Genomic DNA, 12,416 nt, shown 5'->3' with positions numbered 1-12,416 from the left:
ACATATCTACATTCATAAAACCAAGTCTTATTATACATGTGCATATACATAACAATGCAGAAATACAGAAACACACAGACAAGCAGACAGAGATTGCAACAAACCAACCCAAGATACACAGACATGCAATATTACAATTAAAAATCATCAAAGTTAATACACCAACATGTTCTACAAGTACATGTTTAACACACCCAAAAAATGACACCAACAACATACATTAGAAGTCAGATGTAAATTTATTTTTCAATTTTATTTCTACACGTAACAGAGAATCATGCTGGGATTGTTAATGTGAAGTGGTACAGTATTAGTGCTGGTACTCATGCAGTGATTACAGTACAAACTGTTTATTACACAGTGGAATGTCACCATGAACTGTTAAGATGAACAATCTCCTAAAAAAACAATTGGCAAGTTTCCCTAATCTAAGCAATATCTTCCACCATCTCTCTCTTCACTGTAACTCCTAGAAATATAAAGAATTGGCAAGGTATTGGTGCTTTTCAGGGATTTGTTAAAAGATATACACAAAATAAACATTCTACCTAAAGAGATTATAATTTCCCCTTTGTCAGTTCAAACACAGAATTTCATTTCTTGTTACACTAGTTACATGTAATGCCATTACCAAAATGGAATCCCCTAACACCACCAACCTGGGGTTACTGTTTACCAGAAATCAAACCAGACTCAGCCATACAACTATTGTGCTAGCAGGAACAGGTCAGAAACCTAGGAATTTTAAGGTGAGTAATTCACCTCCCAACTCCTCAAACCTGCCCACCATTTACAAAGTAGGAATCAGGAAGGTGATGTAATACTGGATAAGTATAGTTCTAACACGCAATAACTCAAACCAGTCAGGACAGGGAAGTTGGTTGATTGGCACCCTATCCACCAACCTATAGATTCCCTCCCCCCACCAATAGCGGCAACAGTGTACTATACACAAGATGCACTGTGGTAACTCACTAAGACTCCTTCTACAGAACCTCCTAATCTCAAGATCTCTGACACCTATAAGAACGGCAGCAGACTGATGGAAACACCACCGCCTGAAAGTTCTATTCCAAGCTGTACACAATCTTGAACTGAAATGATAATCATTGTTCATTCACTGTTACTGGGTCAAAATGCTGGAATTTTCTCCCTCATAACACTATGGGCCTACCTACACCACAAACTGCAGTAGTTCAAAGTAGCAGCACACCATGACTTATTTATAGGCAATCAGAGAGGAGCAACAGATTTTGGTCTCACTATCGATGCCCACTAACAATGCAAAGCTAAAAAAAGGCAGAATTGCTTCATGATAAAACATAAAAGACAGAGATCATTATTATATATAAATTACCGAGGCAATATGTTGTTAGTTCACGTAGTTTAATGTTAATCTGTTACAATGTATGCTGTCTGAACTTCACAAGATGCATATAGCTGCGCAGTTCAATTTCCCTAAAAGTACCTGCTTAATTTTGTTCATTTCATAAAATACCTCAAATGCAAGGATGGAGATGCACATCAGATTCTTCTTTCCCTAAACTTATTCAACAAAGTTGAAAACTTACTAATCTCAGAACTTAAGCTCTTTACAGCACAAAACCAAATTCAAAAGCAATAAAAATATTGTAACAATTTTGTAACCAAACTGCTATTTCAATTTGTGGCTTTGTTGGTGCTTTTTTTTTTTACAAAATAATGAAAATTCCAGAAGTCTTTGCATTGTACTCCTTTAGTCACAATCATAAGGCTGCGGAGCAAGAAAGGATTTATTTAATTAAGTTGGTTAAGTGAGGTGGCAGACGTCAATCAATACAGACAGAAACAGGATGAAAGAAGATGCACAAAGAGACAAACATAAAATGTTATTTGCCAACTGCGGAAAAAAAACCTGTGACTTGCACTCAGTACAGTCCCTTACCTACTTCACAGGTGAGCTTGGACCTTCAGTACTGCCTGACATTAATGATGCTAAAATTACCACCAGATGATTCAGCTTCAATACTGTATGGAGAACGCTGAGTCAATATTGCTCACTACAAGTTCAGTGTTTGGTTACATGTCAAAGTTCTATCAAATGAAATAGAAAACTGTAAAAATAAATCTCAGCCTAAATTCCTATCACCGTTTCAGTTTTTGCTAATTCATGAGCCCAAAGTAGAATATAAATATTAAATCAAAAGCCTCCAAAAAAGTTTTCTATATAATTATTCAAAATTAATGTTAATGTGTTGGTTTTGCGGTTATTCAAAATTTTAAAAATGTATGAATCTAATGTTTCTACAATGAGTTTTGTGTCTTAACTACCCCTGCACCTTTCTCACACTAAAAATGTTTGAGAGGCTGTTGAAGACCTTGGCTGAGCAATAGAAGTTGAGCACAGAATTACATTAATAGGAAGATTTGGTTAAACATATACAAAGCTACAAAGCTACAAAGAACAGAGGCTACTGACTATACTTTGATATGGTATGGCACTGTTATAAATGAAAAATTAAGCTTTAAAATTAATCATACCTACAAGGTAGGTAAATCAGAGTGGCAGAAACTAGTCTGAGATACCTGAAAACTCCCCCAAATATCACCAAGTATGCCTTGAACGGACACCATGTTGAGCATTGCTTAGGTTAGTGCTGACTACATTAAAAACTGTCACTAACTAGAATGCTAAAATTATATCATTGTAGATCACACTTCAGCCATTCTGGAGTTAAACAGGCCAATGTGACGATAGATATTCTTTATATCCTGTTGTTTATGGTACTGTGAAATTGATCAGCTACACAGAGGAGATACTCAATGGTTAAAATAGTAAACTTCCTTCAAAGATTTGTCACATGTACTGACATACTCTTGATCAAATACCTACAGCTTGCAATCATTTTGCCAATGAGTTCCTCAGCCAGAATTTTTTAAAATTCTGATTTCACTTAAGTGCGTACTCACAGAAAACAAAATTTCCAACGGTTGGTTAATTTATTGGCATGCTAATGTCTTTATTCTGAAGGATGGAGATTACTAAATTTGCTATTGGCACAGATAACTTTGCGCCAATGGATAAACAGACATTTTAAGTAATCGGTGTATAGAACAGCGATATCAGAAAGGAATTACTCCAGATTCACTGTTTTAGTTTCTTCACAATGTATACAATGGTTTATACTGATAGAAATGACAATTTTAATGTTGATACATATTGTACCTAGCTTTATAAAACAAGGCACAATATAAATACTGAATACTAAGTCACCTGAATTTAGTTATTGTCATTTCAAGTTTCTCAACTCCAAGTTAGTTTCAAAAAGAAAAATTTAAAGTTTTTTTTGACATGGTCTATATAATGATTTAATGTTCTACGGATCAGTGATGCTTCTCTGGAATTAGATCAAAGATAATTTTTTTTGTTTCAACATTTTTAATAGCAGTGAAAATACTACCTACGTTTAGTAAAGTTTGCTTATTTATGAACATCATACTTAAGTTATAAGTCAGAGTCTCCAAAACAACCTGCTTGCTGCCTTTACAGTGTACTAACATCTCCTAATTTTGTGTGGTAACAGCAGACTTTTCCTTTGCATTGTTACACTTGATCATATGGTAGATTATTCTATCAAAGTAGCTGAATTTAACTGTGGGTTAAAATGTTGCCTCTTCATCACTAGTGATGACCTTCACTGCTATTGCAATACGTTTATGGTTTAGCCAATAATTGATTGTACTGTTGCTAGTGAATAACTGATTGAAAACTGTAGATATCTGGCAGCAGATTATGTCAAGAAATTTGGAAGTTTGTGTTTATTCAAGTGCCAAATTGGTGAACTGATAAACGTTGGAAAGGTACTACGAACTATGTTATACAACATGTAAAAAGGGAGAACATAAGCATGATCCTTCCCAATCCAAAATGAACAAACCAAAATAACCAATCACTAAAAGCAACATCTCTGTAGTCATTATATCCAACAGCCAACTTGTTATCAATGGCACCTTGCTGCAGCTTGAACACTTACAACGTTTGAAAGAAAAATCTTTTTGAGCTAAGTGTTAAATTTTATTTTATATTTTTGCTTGATGTTGGAATATCATTATCCATTATGAAATTTGATATCTCGATGGCACTGATTTAAGTACAAGGTGAATTAAATAAATATTGTATTCACTGAAGTGTTACCAATGGCTGAGTACGAAATTACATTACAGAAGACAATGAAAGTTTGTTTCAGCATTCGTTCCTTATAAAGTTAAGAAGGTCACAAAAATGAATGTAGAGAAGGGAACATTATGACTAGGTTCCCTTGAGAGGCAATAATACAGTCCCTTCCTATGTCCCATGACATGGAAAGGTCTCAACACAAGGTACTGGACAATATACAGTACTTGCACTGTGCAGACAGAATTTACATTGTTGACAATGAGGTGTCTCAGTCTGGACAGGATGACTGTGACATAGCATTTTAATGATGATACCAACAGAGTTCAGCATGGGATATCAGATCTATCATTATGCAAGACAATAGTACAGCACTGATTCTCTACAACTGGGATAAATATTCTAGTTAATTACATTAAATTACATAGAATTTACATCACAGAAACAGGTCATTCAGCTAAATAGGTGCTAGCCAGGGTTTATGCTCCACACAACTTCATCTAATTCCATCAGCATAACCTTCGATTCCTAGCTCCTTTATAGACTTATCTAGGTTCTCCTCAAATGCATTTATCTTATTTACTTCAACAACTCAGTGTGCTATCAAGTTTCACATTCTCACTCTTCTTTGCGTAAATCCTATTGGATTTATTAGTGACTACCTTCCATTTATGACCCCTAGTTTTGGATCTTTACCTCCTTCCAAATCTCCAAAAAGCAGAAACAACAGAAGCTATTTCAAGCTCAAGGAACTGAAGTAGTGCTGCAAGTAAAGTCATATGAACCTGGATATCAGTACAATGCATAGAACAACAGTTAGTGTGGGTTTGAAATCCATCTCTATTTTTAACATTACAGGAAAACTCCTGATACCTGAAATTTAACTGACTGTTGACCGTTGATTTTTGTAAAAAATTAGATGGTTATTTACACCATCTATCAAACTAATCATCATATAAATCAACATTCTGGCACATTTTAAAACTCTGCAGTAATTACTTATTTTCTATCTTAATATGGAATCACAACTATATTCTTTCCTTTTTTTGTGCTTGGAAGGACAAAAATGTATGCAAATCTACCAATAGCACACTGTCAAGCGACATGAATTGGACATTCTCAAACTTCTGGGCTGCCCTGGAAAGGAAACTTTCAAATAGGTCCCATCATTTACCCAAAGCAAACAGTATCCATAGATGGCACACAAATCCTAGCTTCTAAAACTTGCCATTCTGTGGTCCAGCTGGTTGGGGAGTATGAAAAGATCTCATTTGGAGATCATCATCAGCCTACTCAAGCATTCTGAAAGAATCAGATTCACCAGCTGACTATAGGCTGAATTGTTGGTCTGCTTTGGAAAATGAGAATGTAAGCTCAAATTTCATTAAAACATTAAATTAAATTTGGTCCAAGATCTAAACTATCAAGTGTATTGAGGACTATAAAATTAGTCGGGCGTATATTGAATTCTCTATGCCCAAAAGCATTATTACTTGCTAGCTTGCAGCATTTCTTCCTCCAAAATGCCTTTTCGGAACTAAAGTACAGAAGGAAAAGTTGGAAAAGTTGTAGAGACATATAAAGGGGTAAGAACCCACAGTGCAACATCTTGCTGCTCGATTACCAATACTAGCTTTGTTATGTTTATTGAGATAGCAGGAATATTATGGAATATCAAGTTTGCTCACCACATCCACACAAGAAGTTAGGCAAAGCTGTCAATTTTCTGGGATTCAGGACACACATTCTCATGATAAAAAAACTACAAAAAAACAGTAGCTATGCAAAAATATACTCTGTACAGATGAATCTTAAGCACATAACTTATTCATTTAAAAAGTAACTCTCATCATTTTAAGAATACAATTAAGCAAAAAAAAACTGACTCGATATTGTTAAACTTTTGTTTCAGCAAGATTAACAATTCTGATCGATCAAAGAGTTTTCTCAAAGCAGTAACTAACACAGAATTAATGTGCATGTATATTTTATAAATAGACATGGTAAAGCATAACTCTGTCTCTAGTAAAATGGTTCCAGAATATCTAACCTTAAATAGGTTGAATAATTTATGCTTGTTATGCCAGAGTGACCAGACTTGGTTCTGCTCACTCCAAAATGATCATGATGGCAGCATTGACAGCAGTTATGCTTTAAATTAAGCAAAGGCTCAGATTGGAGAAAAAAGACATACAGACATATACATAGTAGGTCATGTAACTAGTAACAAATGAGGTTAAAGGGCACACTGACTTTGAGTGAGTACTGTCAAAAGTGAATATACCAGCCACCCATACTAATTGCACTCATAAGTAATTGGCCCAACCTCAAGAATTCTCTCAGACCTGTAAATCTACATTATTTCAGTCTTCTAATCTGGTGCTAGATTAAGTATCTCCCGTTTTGATCACTTAACAGTGAAAGCAATCTTCACAAGTCAGCATGCTATTCTTCTTAGGTTTTAAGGCCAGGATCATGATGTGAAATAACCAATTTAACTACTGGTTACAATTAGTAAGCTACCAGTTTAAAAGAAAAACTAAGAAGTTTCAAACGATTGCTGCTAACATACTTGCACTTCAAGTTTTCAAGTGTTACAATCTCTGTTAGCTTCCAAGTCTTGTTATTTGTGACAGATGAGACAACCCTGTAAAGAGAACACAACTGACTGTTGCACTGTGACCTTCACACTTGCAGCTGCCTTCATTCAGTTGCAAAGGTTTAATATAAGGAACATTTTTATCAAAGCATATGCTATTCCAGTTTACACAACAAAGAAATAACACGTCAATAGTCGTGCATGAAGAAAGAACAACGAAAAGCAGCAGGCACACGTATGGACAGATAGCATCCCTTTTATGGCTAGGCTGGGCTGCAATTTAAAATTTACCAAAGTGTATTGCAATGCTTCATCACATTTTAAAATATATTTTTTGGGCTTTGATTTGTGAAGCTGAACTCTTGGAATGCTACAGCCACACCTAGTGAAAGGACTGACACAGATCAAAGCTGAATCTGCCTGGACATTTACAGGAGAAGATTCAGCACTAATCAGCTGAATTAATTGCTTCACCTTGAAAGAAAAGTATGAAAACCGACAAGAACCGCTGATATCACTGGAGTCTGCCTTTAAGTTAAGCTTACGACCTGATCTCAAAGAAAACATGCCGCATTTGAATTGCTGCACTGGAGGCTTTTTGCAAATACAAACAGCAGCTGTCAAAAAACTATGGAGACCCTGAACTGCTAAACTGCTAAATGTGTATTTACTTGCCTGGAACGGTTCTGATTACTTCGGGGGCTTGTATGTCATGTTTCCAATATTGTAACTAAATATAATTTGCAAATATTTTCCCCTTCTCAGGATCTTTACAAGAGTTACAATGACATCTTTTAATTCACAGTTCTCAATGGTTTTGCCCATTTTCAGAACGGAAAATGTTTGTCCTGAGAACAGAGACAAACTGTATGACACATCTTCATGAATTATGAGGGGATCACAGGAATTCAAGCACACAGGTCAGAACTTCCCCCATATTGTCGTCTAATTGATCTTTCATCCATCAAAAGTATTGCATGAACCATGAATCTGGGACATGTCCTTTCCTTCTGAATTTGAAATACAGGCTGATCCCTTCTCAAGATGTTCCCTGCCAGAACTGCTAAATTGTAAAACCATGTCCCTATAAAGACTAGTTCTAAAGATTAAAAGTTATGACAACTGTACAGGTGTATATTACTTTCAGAAACAGAACTCAAAGCTGTTCTTTTGGAATTTTAAACTAAATTTTAAATCAACATGTTAATAAATATGGCCAATGATGCACAATTCAATTATGGCTCCAATTACTGACATTATCTTCTGGTTAAGAGGCCAATTAAATCAAGCATTGTGTACATTGCTTTTTGTGCTATTTTAAAAACCTAGCTGATAGCCAAGAAAAGGGACACGTTTTATTATTTAAAAAAGGAAATTAAAAAAAATTAGTTTAAAGTTACAAGTTAATAAATACATCTGACACATGGAATTCCAGCAGCTTTGCGTCCTTAAATGTCCCAACATGGGCTCAGCCAGAGAGACTGAATTGATCTTGTTCAATGGGTTTTTTCACCCACATGCCTAATCCACTTCTTTGGAACTCTTTGATCAGGGACTCCTTCGCAGCTTGATATTCGGTGGCAGCCTGTTTTGCTTCATAATACGAAGTGAACTTCTCTTGTTTGGATCGATTTAAGAAGGGCAACTTCGGGTTCAGAACAAATGCGATGGTGATGTGGAGGTTTGGGAGGAGAGAGAGAGAGGGAGAGAGAGAGAGGGAGAGAGAGAGAGAACAGATTTGTGAATTACAAACTTTAGACATCTTAATTCAGTACAGATGTCTCCATTCAATTTCCTTTACACAATGTTACTGACAAAACAACTGCACGTAGAAAACAGTTGCAGTGATTAAAACTGAGGAAGAAAGATTTGAATTCAGATCAAACTGCCAGCTCACATTTTATACTTGCCTATTATTAACGTGAGCATTTGTTTTCATTTGGCGATCATTATTTGATATAACCAAAATCAAACAGACTTTGAAACAAACAGATTATCTTAAAATCCAATTGGTGCACCAATGTCTTTCTGTAAAGGTTACTTACGATCTCAACAGGGTTTGCTTTCCTTGTGACTCCAGCTTAACAGCCTCAGAAGTAGCATAACCAGCATGCCATCTGTGTCAGACCAGAAGGAGCAGAATGACGCCATTCAGCCCACTGTCTACCCTGCCATTCACTGAGATCTCAATCTGCAACTCTACTTTCCTGCCTTTCCCATCTACCCTTGATTCCCTTTCTGATTAAAAATCCATCTCAGCCTTAAAGATGCAATCTTAAAGCCCTCTGCAGTAATCCATTTCACAGATATAGGATCCTCTGAGAGAAAAAAACTTCTCCTCATCTCTATCTTAAATCAGCAACCCTTTATTTGATGATGATGCAGTTTGGTCCTCGACTCCCCTACAAGAGGAAACAATCTCTCCACATCTATTCTGCTAAAGAATCTTGTAAGTTTCAAATAAGGCGTCCACTCATTTTTCTAAACTCTATTGAGGACAGGCCCAGCCTCAACCTCTCTTCATAACACAGTCCCTCTATATCTGGTATCAGCCTAGTGAACTTCTCTCGACTGCCTTCAATGTGAGTATATCCTTCCTCAGAGAAGGGGGCCAGAACTGTCCAGCTATGATCTGACCAGTGTTTTGTATTGTTTTAGCAAGACCTCTCTGTATTTAACTCAATTTCCTTTGAAATAGAGGCCAACTTCCCTTTTCTCTTCCCTTTAACCTGCTGAACTTGGATATTAGCTTTTAGTGATTTATACATGGCAATTCCTAAATCTGTCTATGCTCTAGTTTCCTGTAGTCTTTCTCCATTTAAATAATACTCAACTCCGACGTTCTTTCTGCCAAAGTGTAAATCTCAGATTTTTTCACATCACATTCTATCTGGCAAGTTTTCTGCCCACTCGCTCAATATGTCTACATCCCTTTGCAGACTCTTTCAATCATCCTCACCTCTTGCCTTCCCAACATATTTCGTGTCATCGTAAACTTTTCTCATCTAAGTCATTAACTAATTTTGGAAAATTTTGCAGCCTCAGCACTGATGCCTGTGGTACACCACAGTTTCATGCACTCCATATCCCAAATCACTGTCTATTGCCCACCCTCGATTCATGCTGATGTACTACCTTCAGGTGGCAGGGGAAACAACATGCTCCAGACTTCCAGTAGCTGCAAATATGTCTGTTCAACAATAGGAGTAACCACCATACAATCTTATGAACACAAAGTCTCATTTTCACTGTAGGATCATAAGGAGAACTAACATTTCATGATTACCTTTGTCAAAAACTAAGTTAAAGTATATTTAATGATCAATATATTATTCTGTTTAAATGTAACCAATGCAGGTCTTCAGACTTTGACATCATGGGACTCTGCTTAGCTTTGACAAAGAAATGCACTATGGGAATGCAAAGAAAATAAACTGCTTTTAATTATAGCTATAACGTTAAAGGGGCTCTGCTTTGACATCCAAAGCTTAAGAAGACAAATATAGCATTGCCCTGACTTGTCAGCCCTTATCAGGATCTTGTGATCACAGCTGTTCCCTGGTATTGGTGCGTTTGTAGTATAGCAATTGACTATATGTAACTTTTGTAATAGAGTTAATATTTTCATAGTGTTTTCAAGGTTGCAGTTGTGTAATCCTTTAGACTGGAAAGAACAAAGATCTTTATTTTTGGTATCAGTTTTGCTGTTAGAGTATACAGAGTAACAAAACTGTTTCCAAGTATTCAAACAGCAGAACCAAATTCAGGATAAAGCAAATGATCAGTGATAACTAAGTGCCAGATTTAATGGGAACTTCACCAATTAAGCGAGGATTGAGACACAAGCTCAAAGATATCAATCTGAGTCCTGACTGCAAAAACCTCCTTTTTAAACAGAGTTAAAAAGTTTTCAAACTATCCTCTTAATTTAACGTTATAAAGTGACAATTACAAAATTTAAGAGGATAATTGACAGCCTAAGGAAAAAAAAATCAGGAGATAGTGGGAGGTGACAGTGAACATCTATCACCCTTAAGAGCCAATTAGAAATTAATCTGCATCCATTAAGCCAATTAGCAATAAGCTCATCGAGCCTAGCCAATTAAAATGCAATAGTGTAATTGATCAAGCTGTGAATTTGGCTTGGAAATGGTTAATAAACAGCCCTGCTTTTGCTGACCAAGGAATGCAAGAAATTTGAAATTGTTCTGGCTCCAATCAAAAGGGAAGGGCCCCTCAAGGCATCTAAGACAGACATGGTGCCGATCATACCCTGAGCTGAAATGGGAAGAGCCATAGTACACCCATAAAATCATGGAATTATACAACTCAGAAACAGACCCTTCAGTCCAACTAGACGTGCCAACGAGATAGCTGAAACTAATCTAGTCGAAACTAATCTAGTCTAATTTGCCAGCATTTGGCCCATTTCCCTCTAAACACTCCCTCTTCATTTCCCCATCCAGATGCCTTTCAAATGTAGTAATTGTACCAGCCTCAACCACTTCCTCTGGGAGCTTGTTCCATACACACACCATCCATTGCATGAAAATGTTGCCCCTCAGATCCCTTTTAAATCATTCCCCTCTTACCCTACATCTATACGCTCCAGTTTTGGACTCCCCTATCTTGGGGAAAAGACCAAGACTATTCACCCTATCCATGCCCCCTCATGATTTTATAAACTTCTGTAAGGTTACCCATCAGCCTCTGACCCTACAGAAAAAAATAGCCTCAGCCTATTCAGCCTCTCGTTACAACTCAAACCATCTAAACCGGCAATATCCTGTTAAATCTTTTCTGAACCCTTTCAAATTTAACAACATCTTTCTTGTAGCAAATAGACCAGAAGTGAATGCAGTATTCTAAAAGTGGCTTAACCAATATCCTGGACAGCCGCAACATGACATCCCAATCCCTTTACTCAATGCACTGATCAATGAAGGCAAGCATGCCAAATGTTGCCTTCAGCACACTGTTTACCTGATACTACACTTGCCTGCACCCCTTGATCCCTTTGTTTGGCATTACTCCTCAGGGCTCTCCCATTAACTGTACTAGTTCTGCCCTGTATTGCCTTACCAAAATGCAGCACCTCACATTTATCTAAATTAAACTCCATCTGCCACTCCTTGGCCCACTGACCCAACTGATCAAGGGCCCGTCTTACTCTGTGACAACCTTCTTCAATGTCCATACCTCCAATTCTGGCGTCTTTTGCAAACTTAATAATCATACCTCTTATATACACATACAAATAATTCATATAAACAATGAAAACCAGCAGACCCAGCCTCCAGTCCAAAAAGCAACCCTCCACTATCACCCTTTGTCTCCTACCTTTAAGCTAATTTTATATCCAATTGGATAGCTCCTCTTGGATTCCATGTGATCTAACCTTGCTAACCAATCTACCATGTCGAACGCCTTACTGAAGTCCATATAGACAATGTCTGCTGCCCTGCCTTCATCAATTTTCTTTGTCATGTCTTCAAAAAACTCAATTAAGTTGTTTAGACATGATTTCCCACATACAAAGCCACGCTGACTCTCCCTCATCAGTCCTTGCCTTTCCAAATGCATGTCAATCCTGTCCTTCAGAATTCTCTCCAACAACATGTCCACCATGGATGTCAGGCTCACCGGATTACAATTCCTTGGCTT

The 12,416-nt window shown here is 36.9% G+C and overlaps 1 protein-coding gene across 6 annotated transcripts in view; it reads right to left on the bottom strand.

The window, feature by feature from the left end:
• Positions 1-220: 220 nt before the first annotated feature.
• LOC140481885 (double-stranded RNA-specific editase 1-like) overlaps positions 221-12,416 on the bottom strand; it is a 317,299-nt gene continuing 305,103 nt past the window's right edge. For all 6 annotated transcript variants that reach the window (XM_072578507.1, XM_072578510.1, XM_072578509.1 and 3 more), the window contains one exon: positions 221-8,397. In XM_072578507.1, the coding sequence (XP_072434608.1) occupies positions 8,221-8,397 (177 nt within the window). In that variant the 3' untranslated portion in view covers positions 221-8,220. The remainder of the gene's footprint in view (positions 8,398-12,416) is intronic.

This window comes from Chiloscyllium punctatum, chromosome 10 (assembly GCF_047496795.1).
Source record: "Chiloscyllium punctatum isolate Juve2018m chromosome 10, sChiPun1.3, whole genome shotgun sequence".
Classification (NCBI taxonomy): Eukaryota; Metazoa; Chordata; class Chondrichthyes; order Orectolobiformes; family Hemiscylliidae; genus Chiloscyllium; species Chiloscyllium punctatum.
This window is presented reverse-complemented; position numbering and strand designations above follow the sequence as displayed.